Genomic DNA, 15,199 nt, shown 5'->3' with positions numbered 1-15,199 from the left:
GGAGGAAACATGGAAAAGGTTGGGAAGGAAGGAAGGAAGGAAGGAAGGAAGGAAGGAAGGAAGGAAGGAAGGTTCAGCTACGTACCTGATAGCGCAACAAGCCAGGAGCAGCGGAGAGGGAAGGAGGGAGCTGAGCGGCTCTAGCGGAGGAGGAGAGAGGTGGGCCGTGGGGAGCAAAGGGGGCCTGGGCTCTTGTGAGGGGAGGGGGCTTGGGGGTGCTGCCACCATCCTTGGGGGCAGAAGCAGCCAGGCCAGAAGGGGCCGTTGCCCACTTTTTGGTAAAGCTGGAGAGCATCTCCCAGATCTCAGCGTCCCGTCTCATCTGGGCATCCTGGTCCTGAAGGAGAAGCAGAGACGGAGAGAAGCCAAAGGCAAGAGGGACAGAGGAGAGAGGAGTGAGAGAAGAAGATGGAGGAAGGCCAGCACTTGGGGAGTTGAAGCATAGGGAAAACCCCACAGAGGAGAAAAGTCAGGGGACAACTTTGGTCAGTAACCAAAGGCCCCCAGCCATCCTGCCTCAGATGGCTGGGAAGCCATGGAAAACTGAATCTGAAATGGCTGGGTGGATCTGTCCGATACGTCCCACTCCCTCCAAGGCTCATGGCTCTGGTTTCTCTGCCCAAACCCCACGGAGCCGCTCTCTAGCCCCTACCTGCGTGGCACGCCGGGCCCTACTTCGGCCGTGCATGGAGCTGGGGATCCAGCCGGCCGCCACATCTTTCCTCAGCTGCTCTTCTGTGAGCGAAGTTGAATTCTGCCAGGATGGGACACAACCCGGGTGGGCGGATGGCGGGAGCATGGCAACGCTTGGAAGCGCTGACTGCCCTCCTCTTCCTCCCCACCCCACATCCCTCCTTGCCCCAGCGCATAGCCTCTAATCCAAGGGAGGGCAAGGAAGAACAGAAGGGGGACCCCCAAAACCCGACACGTAGATTGTAAGGCGCAAAGAGGGAACGGATAAAATGCAACGCAGGCAACGAATTCAAAATCAGTTGGGGGGGGGGAGTTAAGTTGCAGATCACTATGAGGGAACAGGCACATGCATTGGGAAAACTGGGGAGCCATACGTCCCCCATTCCACACTAACCAGTTCTCTCACTGGTGTCCAAAGCCACAAGTTGTGAACACCTATGGTGGCTTCCTCCAACCAGTTTCCCAAATAGTCATGTCAACTGAGCAACATACAACAAACAACAAGAACACAATCCTGCAGGTCACACACTCCATCCAACTCAACCAGGCATCCCTTTTTCTGCAGAGAACTTAATCCGGTCCTGAGCATATGCCAAGGGACAAGGGACATGTGCAAGGGCTATGGGACGTAAGTGCCAAAGGGAGGCTGGTTGGCATCCCCACCTGCTCACTCGCCCCACTTTCAGAAGCATGGCAGCGTCCATAAGCAGAAGGGCACATCATGCCATGCTCCATTACAGGCCACCATGAGTTTCCCCCTCCATGCCACACTCCACTATGGGCGCCTTGCCTGCATACCTTGTGGGCACGACGCATCCGGGCAAAATAGGTCTCCCTCTGCCCAAGAGCCCAGGCAGAAGAGAAGGAAGGAGATAGAGAGAGAGAAAGAGAGGCGCTTGTAAGGAAAAAGAGGAGTAATTGAAGCCCACCCATTCTCAAATATAGACTTCACCACCTTTTCAGCTTTCCCAGGCACAAGATGGCACCTGTTTTGTGATAGTTTGGAAACACCAAGAAGAGAGTCATAGGATCATGAAGAGACAAATTTAACTGCTTTGGCTTCATCCTGAGAGCAACTTTGGGAAAGGCTTGTGGACTATTCTTCCTTCTCCAGGCTCCCTTCTTTCCTGTATTATATTTTCCTTTTCCTTCCTTTCAGTTTTCTTTCCTTCCTAAATCCTTTTCTACCTTTCTACTTTTCTTTCCTTTCAATTTTTCTTTTCTCCTTTCCTTTCTTTCATACTACCTTTATATAAGGCCTGTTTACTTTCCCCTATGTCAATGATTTTCCTTTTCTTTCTTTCAGGATCCCTTCCCTTCCTCCTTTCTCAACTTCTTTTTCTCTCCTTTCTTCCCTCAGCAAATCCCCAAAGGAAAACAGTACCCTATTATAACGCTATAAAATTACATTTGCAGACTTACCTGAACAGCGGAGGATTTTCCGCACCCGCTCCCCCAAGAAACACCCAAAGATGCTTTGAAGAGGGCTGGAGTTAGGGGTATAGACAAAAAACCCAGACCCCTTTTTGGGAGGCTTGGAGGGTCCAGACAAGGACTAAAACATCCAGGTGGGTCTCATCTCTGTTTTTCTTCCCTTTCAGCCTCCAAACTTTTGGGGTCCCAGCTCACCTTGTCCCCCAGGTAAATCTCCGGCAGCTGCCAGTAGTAAGACTCTTGGCCCAGCTGTCCAAAGCGTCCGTAGGAGAGCTGCGGTCCCTCGGGGGACATCTCCACCGTGAAGCCTGTCTGGACGCGGGCACTGTGTTGCCGGTTGACCAAGGCAAAGCCCTGGAAGTTGCCAGGGAAGAAAGGAGTGGTGACCTACACAGGAGAGAAGGAGAATCAGGAGAAGGGACTCAGGCGAGACTGTGATGAGAGAGGAGAGGCATGGAAAGTCGAGCGTGGCATGGAAAGATGGCCACAGAAACTCACCAAGTCCCGGTGGTAGGAGGAATGGGTGCACTGCTGGGTGACCCCCATGCAGAAGCAAGGCAGGCAGCCATCCCGGTTCTCCGCGCTCAGGTGGAAGTGATGCGGGCGGCAGGAGCTGCAGGAGAGACCCTCCACGTTGGCCTACGAAAGCGGGCAGGAGATGGGATTATGGAAGGAAAGACGAAGGGAGGCAAGGCAGAGAAGAGCCAGCCTGATTCTTCTCAGTCTCACAGTCTACCTGCTGGAGTTCTGAGCCACCTGCAGTTCAAATTCCCTGCAGGAACTGAGGCTTTTGCAGCTGTTATGCCCTCCTCACCTTACAGTGGCATTGCCCACTGGCATCACAATGGCTGCCCAGGCTGCCTTTGGGGTCACAGCGGCACCTAGAGCCTGGAACTGGAGGGAGAAGAATGGGAAAGAGAACTTAGGTGGTCATATCACTACTAGCCCTCCCCTTAGGCCTGAGTTTCCCCATGGCTGCAATGAAGTCCTTCTCAATGGACTCCAGAGATGGTCAGGATCTGCTCACTTCCTTAGTCACCCAAATGTGGAACTCACCGGTACAAGGCTGTCCTCGGCTGGGGTTCCCCACGTACCCTGGAGCACACCTGGATCAAGAGAAGAGGACCAAGTTAAGGGGCCAGCTCTCTTCCAGCCCCCCACAGCCACAAAGAATCCCAGAGTTGGAAGGGGACCCCAGAGGACACCGAGTCCATCCTCTCTGGTCATTGCAGGGTCTCCAGGTAGAGCATCCCTGGCAGAGGTTCAGAGAAAGAGACCCCACCATTTCCTTGGGCAATTGGGTCCATTGACCAGCTGCTTTCACTGTCAAGATGATCCTTCCCATGTCTGATAAAAAATATACCTTCCTATACCTTAAACCATTAGTCCTACCTTCTGGGGCAGAGAGATGAAACCTGCCCGCTCTTCTCTGGGGCATTCCTTGAGATTATTTAAAGAGGGTCATCATGCCACCCCTCCACCTTCTCTCCACCCGGCTGAACATGCCCAGATCTCCCAACCTGTCCTAGGTTTTGTACTCCACCCCTCTTTATCATCCCTCTTGTCCTTCTCCAAACCAGCTCCAACTTTCTCCATCCTTCTCAAAATGAGGCACCCAGAAGGACTATGATCTCCCTTGGTGTGGAAGGTCTATTAATGCTATTAATGCAAGCTACAGTATTATTTGCTGTAGCATCCCTGGAAAGCCCCAGAGATGTACCCAAGCACCAGGCTTTCCGAGCCCAGTGAAACCTAGGAAGGGATATATCTTTACTAAGGACTGAAATAACAGGCAGGCATCTGAAGAACATCTCCAATTGAGTTTTTTCTTCTCCTGTTTGGTTTGTAACCTCTTGCCTGATGAAGAAGAAGCCCATGGAGCTTTGAAAGCTTGCAACAAGTACATTGTGCATTTCGGTTGGCCAATAAAGGTATCACTGATGGATTTCTGTTTGCATTTGTTAAATGGCCAACACAGCTAACCCTTGCATGCAAACAAGTAAAAGGTGATGATGGGAGCTGATATCCTGCAAGGTCTGGAGATCCTCTGGAATGGCAATCCAACAAGATTCAGATAAAAGGGGCATGAGGTCTGGGGGGGGGTGGCCCCCATGACTACCCTAATAACAACAACAACAACATCAATAATAATAACTCTACCGTTCACACTGCCGCCCAACGTATCCCGGGGGACAGGAGTCGCAGGTGGGCTGCCCGTCCGTGTCCAGAAAGCAGGTCCTGAGGTCCCTGGGAACAGAGGAGAGCTGTGGGTTAGCCGCTTGCCCAAAGCCGCCCCATAGAATATCAAAGATGGGGAAGGGGGTGGTGAGAGGCACCGACTGGCTGGCGGAGTAGGGTCCATGGCAGGGGCACGGTTGGCAGTCCCCGGGGGTCCCGCGGCGGGCATCGCCATAGAAGCCCTGCTGGCAGAGTTCACATCGGGGTCCTTCGGTGTTGTGTTGGCAATTCTGCAGAGAAAGAGGAAGAGGAAGAGGAAGGAAGCATCACTGGTTAAGAACAGAAACCCTTTACCTTGTCCAGGGCAGCAGCAAGACCATTTTCCCAGAAAGGGCGCACTTGCCCCTTCCTTCCCTCCCTTCCTTGCTGCCTCTCTCACCTGGCAGTCTCCAGTCTCCGCGTCGCATTCAGTCGCATGCCGGCTGCAATTGCAAAGCTCGCAGGTGCCCAAATAGAGGCCGCTGGTGGTGCGCGCATAGCCGACATCGCAGTCCTAAGGAAAAGGAATAGGTAAGCAATGTAGACAAGGTGTGGGTAGGGGACTGTTCCGTGAATTGACCTTCTGGTCACAGACATGCAAAACCATATTTCCAAATGCAGATGACAAGAACTCCAAGGTGTTAAAGAGGTCTGTGGTAGCAAATAGATGATTGAAAGAGAGGCTCAGCAAAAATAGACATGCATGGATAAGGTGTGAGAGCCAGTGGTTTGTGCACTGAACTATAACTCCAGTGATCAGGGTTCCAGTCCTCTCTTGACTGTGGAAGATCACTGGCTGACCATGAGGGAGTAATGCACAGAGAGGGAGGCTTCCCAATAGTTTCTGCTCACCTGGCAGGAAGGTCCACGGTATCCTGGTGGGCATGCGCACTCCTCCACTTCCAAGGCTGGGTCCCGGCCTGTCGAATGTGGCACGGCTACATCCATGTGGATGCCCGAAATCCTGCAAAAGTGAGGCGGCAATGGGGAAGGTGGCTCAGTCCGAAGGAAGGATGTTTCCCCCAAATGCAAACCACTTTGGGCCTCGTTCCCACTGCCCCCTTGACCGCCACCCCTCCTGACCTGCTCTCTGACGGCCGCTCAGAGTAAGACGCCCGAATCATGAAAAGGTCGATGTCGGCCAAAGCCATCAAGAGGTGTTCGCGGGTGGCGTTCTGTCCATCCGCGCGGCGCCAGGATTGCTGAAAGGGAGAACAGCGAAAGTGGAGGACTGGAGTCCGCAAGCAGCTTGCAGGGGACACTTTGCCCAGCGTTGATTTAAGATATCTTCCCTTATTTGTATTTAGCTCAGCCTTTGATTCAAAACCATGAGGACTGGAAACTTATTTCTGTCTTAACGGTAAAGACTGCAACCCAGTGGGCAGAGGCTCCGCTTTACGCCCAAACAGTCCTGGATTCAAGTCCAGTATCTGAAGATCAGGCTCCTAAATGCCTGGAAAGCTACTGTAAATCAATGTGGCTGAAATGTGAGATGAAATACGAATCAAAGTCATCTAGAAAAGAAGCTAGAGAAGATATGGAAAAGGACTTCTTTCAAGGGGCTTTTCCAAACTCTGTGAGCAGACTCACCTCCCGGAAAGGCACTGCGAAGGCGGTGGGCACCCCAGGCAAAGGGACCGTTTCAACTCTGTGTTCCAGGAAAATGCCATTCCCTTGCAGCAAAACGTCAGGCTGGTTGCGCAGCAGAGGGGCGCCAGGGAAGACGTCGTGGGTGACGGTGTAGCGCAGCTCTCCGCCGTAGGAGGTCACCTGGAAAAGGACACAGAGGTGGATGGTTGTCAGAGGTATCCCTTTGCAAACACCTGGAGGCCAGGCTTTGCGTGTTTCCAGATTTTATCCAAGGCTGGGCTATTCTAATCTTTAAACAGAGGCTGGATGGCCATCTGTCAATGGGGATGCTTTTGTATTTCTCTGTTGAAGAGATTTTACATTATGACCACAAGACAGTTGAGGGCATCACCTTATCTCCCCTGAAACGCTCCGGAAGCACCCAGAAGTAGACATCCCTTGGCAACGTGTGGAAGGAGGAGAAAGCGAACTCAGACGGCCCCGTGAAGCGGATGCCCTCGCTGGACGTCCGGGTGCCAGCGGCGTTGGAGAGGCCGAACTGGGCCCTCTCGGCATCTTCGTATGCCATTCGCACCTGGGACCAAAGAAAAGGCGGTTATCATATTAATAAAATCCGTGAATAACAAAATTTGCAAAAGTCAAAGCTGCAAACATGGAGGGATGAGAGTGAATCACACAAGTGAATAGAATACGGACCTGGTCTCTGTTCCACGAAGAGCTGGCGCACTGGCGCGAGACGCCCATGCAGAAGCAGCGGAGGCAGCCATCTGGGTTTCTGCGGCTGAGGTGGAAGGACCCCGTTGCGCATTCGTCACAGAGTCGTCCCATGACATTGGGCTGGTGGGAAGGAAAGGCAAAGAGGATACGTCAGAAGGGGGGCAAGGCGGATGCAAAATGAAATAATATAGATTAAATTAATGGGAACTTTTCTGGGGCTTCCAAGTGCTTGTTTAGATCACCTTGCACCGACATGCGCCATCTGAAGCTTCACTGCTGCCTCGCTCGTCGCATCGGACAATCTGTTGCCCTAAGTTAGGAAGAAGAGATAGTTGGGAGACGGTTTTGGGGTAAAACTTGTGTAAAACAACCAATGCAGTATCTGGAGGAGAGAGATCTGGGTCAAATTTTGGACTGGGAAGGAGAACAGCTGAGACACATAATCACAAGATGGTGGCATGCTCCATGTTCCTGCACAAGACCCAAAGAAGCATTGACGTCTTGGATTATGCCGTGTTTTGAAATGTTTAATAAAAATTATTTAAAAATAAATAAAAAACCCAAAGGGGATTGCAAAGGCTCGAATCTGCCTGATTTGGCCTCCAAGGAAGTGACTCTGGAGCAGGACCATGTTTTTTTCCAGAATGGCTGATGTGTCGTCAATGGTTTTACTCACCAGTTGGCATGCACTTGCCACCAGGCTGTATGGGGTTGCCTTCGTAGCCAGGAGCGCATCTGGAAAGGGGCCATAAGGAACAAGACACTAAGTTAGAACCAGTTAGGGGCCAGTCAGGAATATAGGGAGATTTGGAAATTTGTCCTTAGAGAGTTGTCTTAAAAGCCCAGGATACAGAGGGTTGCCAACTTACCTCTCACATCGGCGTCCCGTGTATCCCGGCGCACAGGCATCGCAAGTCGCTTGTCCATCTGTGTCCAGGAAGCAGGTGCTGGAAAACCTGGAAGCAAGAGAGCCTCAGCGTTTGCTCAGTCACGATCTGCATGCACATTGCGCACCCCACAAGTTGTGGGGAAAGCAAGCTCTGTGGCATTTTTTCGGCTACGGGGGCCAAGCTCAAGGCAAGGGGCAGGTTCTTATAAGCAGTGGCTGCTCAACTATGGATAGTTGGGGGGGGGGGGGGACCTAGGTTCAAATCATCACTTAATTGTCACATGTTCTCCGGCAACTATAGCCCCTTAAAGCAGAGGCAGTGCTTACATTGACTCACAGATAAGTCGACTCAGGTTTTTGGGGTCACTTTTATGACCTAAATTTCTAGACTTACACATGAGTATATACAGTACTTCTCAGGGGGTGCCAACTACCAGGGGGGAAAAGTAACTTCTCCATGCACTAAGGTTGGCAGCATCTGACCCATGGCACAGCAACAGAGGGGTCGAAACAACTGTCCCCATACAAATACCAAAGGCTCCCCCCGATATCCAGGTCACTCACCTGCGAGGGGGCTCTGTGTAAGGACAGGGGCAAGGGAGGCATGATGTGGGGGTCCCTTTGGTGGCGTCCCCAAAGAAACCTGGCTTGCATTTGTCGCACTGGGGTCCCTCGGTGTTGTGTTGGCAGTTCTGGAAAGGGATGGAAGGAGAGGAACCGAAAAGATGGGTGAGGAACAGTGGTCTACCCACTTCTTCCCAATGTGCTCTTTACAATATACTACCTGTGTTATTTCTTAACATGCTGAGTCCAAGCTCTGCCCCCAAAGTCCTGGGGACCCTCCCCATGTCCTCCCACATCCCTCCCCACCCATTTTTGCACATCTTACCAGACAGTATCCGGAAAACGGGTCGCAGGAGCTGGAGTGCCCATGGCAGCTGCAGCCGGAGCAGGTGCCCAAGTACGGACCGCCGGGCACGCGTTTGAATTGAGGGGCACAGCTCTCGCATGAAAGGCCAGAGTAGCCGACGGGACACCTGCCAATTGTAACTTGGTTTAAAATAGTTGTTGTTGTGGCATGTCTTAGGGTGGCCTTCTTGGCAAGATTTCTTCAGGAGGGTTGGCTACCAAGTCCATCCTCTGAGGATGAGATAGTCTGAGTTGCCCAAGCGCACTAAAGTGTGAGTTTCCAGGGCTGAGCAAGAATTCAAACCCTAGTTTCCAAGAGTCCTAGTCTTAGGAGTTTATCACACAAAGGAGATCAGAAATTCCCAGGAAATCGTTTATGCAAAACGATTCCGAACATTGCACAAAACCTGCCGTTAAAGTGGTCACAAAGAAGCATTCATGCACATCTTTTTAGTTTCAGGATTTCATCGACAATGCAGTTCCGACACCACTTTATTTGTGCAACAATGTGTGATAATCATCCGCGCGATTACTTGCGGGATGCTTTAAATGCACTTTAATCTCTCTTTAATACTGACATTAGCCTGGTGTGATAAACTCTTTATACTCAGACCGCTAAACCAGGCTGGCTCTCCAAGATTTATTCGGAGGAGGTTTTGCCCAGCTTTTCTCAAACTTAAGGCCACTTGGTAATGGGGTTTCCATGCCCCAGCACTGCCACATAGAAGAAAAGTTACTTTTTCCTCTGGAGCACAACTTGGGATGAGCTGAGATCCAAAGGAAGTAGCTTCTCCAAGCTTTGACACAAAGCACCATCAAGAGCTGACCTCTTCCTCCAAGAGCTTTCCTAAAGACCGTCCAGAGGCCCTGGCCACTCCGCAAATGACCGCCGGCTATCCTCACCTGCACTCCTCGACCCCTTGGGCCACTCCCAGGCCGGTGACCTCGGTGGCAGTGGTGTCCATGACAATGTCGCTCAGCCCCACGCTGGCCATGCGGTTGTCGTAGACCGTCTGGATCATGATGGCCTCCAGGTTTTGCAAAGTGACCAGCAGCTCTTCGCGGCTCACGGGGGACCCAGACTCCGTCTCCCAATTCTCCTGGAAAAAGGGGAGACCAGAAGGACATGGAGAAGACGCTGCTGCAAAAGGAGCAACAGGGAGCCCCCTTAAAAGGAGTTCTGGCTGTATTTCAATGTTGCTCAATACTTTTCATTCCTTTTAGGTTAAAAAATAAACCAACAACAACAACCTTAGGACTTGTTATTAGTCCAATAGCTTAAAACTGTTCCCATTGGCATCTCAAAAAGCATTTCAAACAGTATAATTATTGTGACTGTGTGTGTTTTTTAAATGGGACCTGTTTCTTTTATATGGCAAGCTGCCTTTTATGGATGTGTTCCAGTTACTGTCAAATAGTCATTTTAAAAGAAAAGCCAGAACACATCAGTTTATAAATGCCATTCTCTGCTGTTGCATTTCTTCGCCAATGCAACTTTTGTTGCAACATGCGCACATATGTGCGCAGCGGCCTCAGCCTCACTGACCTTGGTGAACTGGACCTGGCGCTGGTTGACCACAGAGGGCTGGGTGGGCACTTGTGCCCGGTAAGTCAGCTTCTGCCCATTCCCCACAATGACGACGCTGGGCCTCTGGACTGCGTCGGACAGGCCGCGTGCCAAGCCATAGCGCACCTTGAACTGGAGGTAGCCGCCGTAGGAGTCCACCTGCAACCGAAGAAGAAGAGAAAAGAGATACCAGCTTGCAAACCTTAAGATTCCTAAATAGTAACAGGGTGACCATGCAAATCATAACAGTGGAATCATACATTATTTTAAATCAAAGGCATAGACAGTTTTGTGGAGATGCACCACCTTCCCCCGAAATGCTGGAGGATGCATATATATGTCTGTCCTTGGTTTTCACTCCATCAAATGCATCTGAGGAAGTAAACTTTAGTCTAGGAAAGGTCATGCTGCCAATTTCTTTCTTTCAGTTAGTCTCAAAGGTGCTACAAGATTTCTCTACATATTATTATGATTATTATTGCATCAAAATGCATCTGAGGATGGAGACTTAAGTCTAGGAAAGCTCATGCTGCCCATTTCTATCTTTCAGTGAGTCTCAATGGTCTCTCTATGTACTTGGACTCCAGAGTCATAGTCCAACAGTTAAGCCAACATTTTGGCAGAAGATAGGCATCCATAACAATATTAAGTAGAATGAAATGTCAGATGGTTCCCAAAATCCCATTCCTGGTAGGAAAGCAAAGTGGGTCTTTGGGGATGGGGAGAGATGGGGGTCTGATCCAGAAAGGCAATGGCCCAAGCTGGTCATGGCCACTCCATGGAGACTTGGTTTCTCCCTATGAACCCCTTGTCTTTTCCAGCAGCCATCGCTCACCTTGTTCCCCAAAAACTGCCCTGGAAGTGTCCAGAAGGAATCATGCGCCAAGAAGCGGCGTGAAAGGTCAACCAGCTGGAACTCCTGCAAGTTTGGATCAATCTGGAGCTGCGTCGAGGAAAGCGGAGGCGTTCCAGGTTGCGAAGGCGTCGTCACATTGACCCCTGCAGAAGACGGAAGGAGTTCGGATATCGAGACCCAAAATCACAGAATCCCTTTTTCCAGCTTTTAAAGACAGGGGGAGGGCTCTCTTTCTTACTCATCATTTGATCAACTCGAAATAAAGCAGATAAATAATTACAAAGGAAGGAGACATGCTGGATTCCAAGGAAACATCTTCTTTGAGTTGCAAATGGACATTACATTTCCTTAGCTTTTAGAATCTCCCAGTGACCGCTCAGCCAAAAAAGGTGGAGGGGTCAGCCTGCGGATAGGCGTCCCTACCATCCAGACTAAGACCAGAAACAGCAAAATACAGGACTGGGACTAATATATTTCATTTCTTTCTCCTGTTTGCCTGATGAAGAAGAAGCCAGTGTGGCTTCGAAAGCTTGCAACATGTAAGTAAGCATTTTGGTCAACCTAATAAAGGTATCACTGAATGTGACTGGATTTGCTCTATGGCCAACACAGTTACCCCCAGACGTTGTTCACCAAAAAAACAATGTTGACTTTGGTTCGTGAGTCCTCCATACCCTGATTTCCACAGACATCTTACCTTTGAAATCGTCCGGTGTGTCGAAACGCAAGCGGATCTGGTTCTGGTGTCGGCTGGTGCTGCGGCACGACTTGGTGACCCCAAAGCAGAAACAAGGCTGGCACTGACCGGTGCTTTCGATGTGGAAGTGTCCTTCAGGGCAAGGACCTGGGTTGAGAAGAGGAATTGGGTAAAGTAAAGAAGAGCAAGTTGGGAAACAAAGGCATTGTTTTCATGAAGGTCTGTGAACGTCTGTAAATGTTATACGCATATACAGATATAGGATCAATAAAGATATTCCTATCTTCCTATCTTGTCCAGATTACCTCGGCCAGGTGTGATGCTCAACGCACCATCAGGGATGCCAAAGGTTAAACATAGTCTTACACAAACACTGACACACCACAGGATGGTCTTTGGCATCCCTGATGGTGCCAATGCTTGTGTAAGGTTATGTGTAACATTTGTGAATGTCAGTAAATGTTGTATGTATAAACAGATACAAGATCAATAAAAATATTTCCGTCCATCTCACCTCGTCCAGGCGCAAGGCTCAGGACACCGTCAGGGATGCCAAAGACCATGCCGCGGGCGTTGATGGCCTCGCAGGTGTAGGCTCCCTGGTCAGCCTCCTTGACGTCCTGGATGACCAGGGTCCCTCGGCCGTCCTTGCTGGAGATGGACACCCTGCAGGTGGACAAAGGGAGGTTAGAGGGGTAAGTGGCCGCAGAGCGAGATGGGGATGATGGGGCCATGTGTCCGGCTGCCCTACCTGCGGCTGCTGGGTATGTGTCCCCAATTGAGCCTCCAGGTGATGATGGGCATGGGCACACCGACCGCCACACAAGTGAAGCGCACTGTGTCTCCAGGGGAGGCCTGCACGAACTCTTCCGGGGGAGTGATGACCTGCGGCGGGACTGGAAGAGAGGAAGAAGAATGAGGAACAGAAGGAGAAGAAGAGGAATGAATCTTCCCTCTCTTTCTTCCCATCCCAAAAGGCAAAACCTAAGAAACCGAGGGGCAGCAGGAGGAAGGAACAGGCATTGCCTTGGCGCATGGTACAACTCTGCAACTCTCTGCCATGGTGAAGATGCCAGCCACAGACGCTGACAAAATGTCAGGAATAAACTCTTCTGGAACATGGCCACATAGCCCAAAAAACCCACAGAAAAGTATGGATGCCGGCCATGAAAGTCTTCGACTTCACAGTATATTATGCTTTTGGTAAGGGCACCCAGCTCTGTGGCAGGGTACATATTTTGACGGCAAAACTTTCCGATTTCAGTCCCTGGCACATCCCAGGCTCTCCAAATACAAACTCTAGTTGCAATATATATATATATATATATATATATATATATATATATATATATTGCTATTGCTAATATATATACGGCTGATGTTTTAGCAATAGCAATAGCAAGTACATTTCTATACCGCTGCCTGATGAATACGAGGCATTTGTATATCAAAATGTATTGTGTATCAAAATGCATATTTCAGCAGAGATGTATAGAAATACATGTGTACCTGGGATACATCTGCATAAATCCTCAGTTTCATGCTCTCCACAAATACAGGTTTGCTAATTATAAGAGATGCCATTAAATTTCCTATATCTTATCATAATATCAAGCTGATGAAATCTCGCTCGAGTAAATGCCTCCCCAAGATGTTTTGGCATTTGCAATTGTAAGTAGTTGGCTATTTGAAAGGTCTGTTTGTAGCGGCTCAACCATTTTAGGTTGCCCACCTTACTAAGGGTGGCTATATCTTTTTGAGCCTCCATGTCCAAAATTCTTTCTCTCACATTCTTTTTTGTTTGTCTGATCGCTATGTACGCAAATACACACAAATGCACACACACAGACGTCGCGCCATTTCCCCATGCCACTCACTGCATCCGATTTCGTCGGAGCGATCCGGACAATCGGCTTCTTCGTCGCACTGATAGCTGGCCGGGATACAGTTGCGGGTGGACACACAGACAAACTGACCGGGGCCGCAGGTGTCCCCAGGACCCTTTGTGGCTGCGAGGAAGAAAGGACAGCATTAGATGCAACAACCAACTCCTTGGTGCATAGTGTCCTGGTGCATTTCCCCCATTGCTTTACACATCCTATACATCTCCCTCTTTGCTCTCCTGCACTACAGGACTCTTATTATCATCTGGTTTGTTTTGCCACATTGCAACAACAGGTAATGAGGAGTAGTGGTCATGGCCCTGGGTTGCAATCCAGGTGAAAATACCAGAAGACGATAAAAAATAGTTTGGTGAATGACCAAATATATTATTGAAGAGTGAAATGGAAATGAAATGCTGAAGTGACAGGGAGTCACCTTGTTGGAATGAATGAGTTGGTTTGCTAGGAAATCACAAGTAATCTGTGTTAAAATAGTTATGTTGAGACCTGAACCTGCTTTTGCTTGCTTGTCTTGCCGAGATTGGTTTTATCTGGTTTAACATTTTATACATACATATATATATATATATATATATATATATATATTCATTTTCATACATACATAAAACCCGTTCCCAATACTTACGGCAATTGAGTTCGTCAGAGCCATCCATGCAGTCGTAGTCGCCGTCGCAGCGCCAGAGTTTGAGGGCGCAGTGGCCATTTTGGCACTTGAACTCGTTGGGTTCGCAGGGGCTGGGCGTCCCTATCGAGAACAACAGAAGGAATTAATTAATTAATTAATTAATTAATCAGCAATGTCTCCCCAAAAGCACCAACCCTGGATGCGGCATCCTTCATTTCTTTTCCCTGCAAGGCTCCCCTTTTCCCCAAGGAAGAAAAGCAGCCTCAGTTCAGACAAAGGGAAGGACCACGGCTTGCAAATAATTTCTTTCTTACCCTAAAATAATAATATATGTCACTTTACATGGTTGCTGAGGCTCCGTTTTGCGGCCTTTGGGGTCTCCAGACTCACCGCAGTTCAGTTCGTCGCTGCCGTCGCGGCAATCCCTCTCTCCGTCGCAGATGTATTCGCGGGGGATGCACTGCTTGTTGGAGCAGACAGCCTCGTCTTTCCGGCACGGACGCAGCTCCGAGGGCAGCGAGGGCTTGGCGGCGCCCACCCGAGGCGGGGAAGTGACCGGAGCTCGGCGGGTGGTCACCGGGGACAAAGTGGTGGCAGGGATGCGGGTGGTCATTGGGCGCGGCGAGGAGGCGGGAGGCGGAGGCGTTGTGAGATCTTTGGCAAGGAAACAAAGAGAGAAGGTGAGAGGGAGGATGGCGGCATGAACGCATGCAACTGCCAGACGCTGGAGCCATTTTGTGGAAGTTGTCTGCTGTCTCCACCTGCAATAGCATTATAGCATTTACATTCTATATCAATGGTCTCAGCACTCTCTAAGCCTTTACAGTCTATTAGCCAGTTTCTCTGAAGATGGCAAAGCCACAGATGCTGGTGAAATGTCAGGAATAAACTCTTCCAGAACATGGCCACATAGTAGCCCAAAAACCCCACAAAAAGCTATGGATGCCGACCATGAAAGCCTTGGACTTCATATTAGCCAATAGCCCCCAACAAACTGCCCCAACGACAGCAGGTAAAGTCATTTTTATGCCCCCAGGTCTTTGCATGACGTGGATGCTGCTTTGTTTTTGTTTTAAATCTTAATGGTATAATTGGTGGCGC

General features: G+C 49.9%; 1 protein-coding gene across 13 annotated transcripts in view; it reads right to left on the bottom strand.

Moving 5' to 3' along the window:
* Positions 1–15,199, bottom strand: part of HSPG2 (heparan sulfate proteoglycan 2) — an 86,998-nt gene that overhangs the window by 35,693 nt on the left and 36,106 nt on the right. For 10 of the 13 annotated variants that reach the window (XM_089537307.1, XM_089537309.1, XM_089537311.1 and 7 more), the window contains 25 exons: positions 14,489–14,752; positions 14,099–14,218; positions 13,447–13,578; positions 12,321–12,465; positions 12,084–12,235; positions 11,570–11,716; positions 10,852–11,015; positions 9,996–10,175; positions 9,353–9,549; positions 8,430–8,577; positions 8,105–8,232; positions 7,521–7,607; positions 7,328–7,386; positions 6,894–6,961; positions 6,631–6,771; positions 6,326–6,508; positions 5,935–6,114; positions 5,428–5,546; positions 5,197–5,308; positions 4,745–4,858; positions 4,288–4,595; positions 3,184–3,233; positions 2,942–3,021; positions 2,626–2,766; positions 2,323–2,514 (listed from right to left, as the gene is read on the bottom strand). In XM_089537307.1, coding sequence (XP_089393433.1) covers positions 2,323–2,514; positions 2,626–2,766; positions 2,942–3,021; positions 3,184–3,233; positions 4,288–4,595; positions 4,745–4,858; positions 5,197–5,308; positions 5,428–5,546; positions 5,935–6,114; positions 6,326–6,508; positions 6,631–6,771; positions 6,894–6,961; positions 7,328–7,386; positions 7,521–7,607; positions 8,105–8,232; positions 8,430–8,577; positions 9,353–9,549; positions 9,996–10,175; positions 10,852–11,015; positions 11,570–11,716; positions 12,084–12,235; positions 12,321–12,465; positions 13,447–13,578; positions 14,099–14,218; positions 14,489–14,752 — 3,611 coding nt within the window. The remainder of the gene's footprint in view (positions 1–2,322; positions 2,515–2,625; positions 2,767–2,941; positions 3,022–3,183; positions 3,234–4,287; positions 4,596–4,744; positions 4,859–5,196; positions 5,309–5,427; positions 5,547–5,934; positions 6,115–6,325; positions 6,509–6,630; positions 6,772–6,893; positions 6,962–7,327; positions 7,387–7,520; positions 7,608–8,104; positions 8,233–8,429; positions 8,578–9,352; positions 9,550–9,995; positions 10,176–10,851; positions 11,016–11,569; positions 11,717–12,083; positions 12,236–12,320; positions 12,466–13,446; positions 13,579–14,098; positions 14,219–14,488; positions 14,753–15,199) is intronic. The other 3 variants (XM_089537313.1, XM_089537315.1, XM_089537318.1) reach the window with 1 other exon arrangement.

The sequence above is a fragment of the Sceloporus occidentalis genome, unplaced genomic scaffold, assembly GCF_023333645.1.
Source record: "Sceloporus occidentalis isolate IW3139 unplaced genomic scaffold, rSceOcc1.0.p SCAF_8, whole genome shotgun sequence".
NCBI lineage: Eukaryota > Metazoa > Chordata > Lepidosauria > Squamata > Phrynosomatidae > Sceloporus > Sceloporus occidentalis.
Note: the sequence above shows the minus strand (reverse complement) of the source record. Positions and strands in the feature narration are given on the sequence as shown.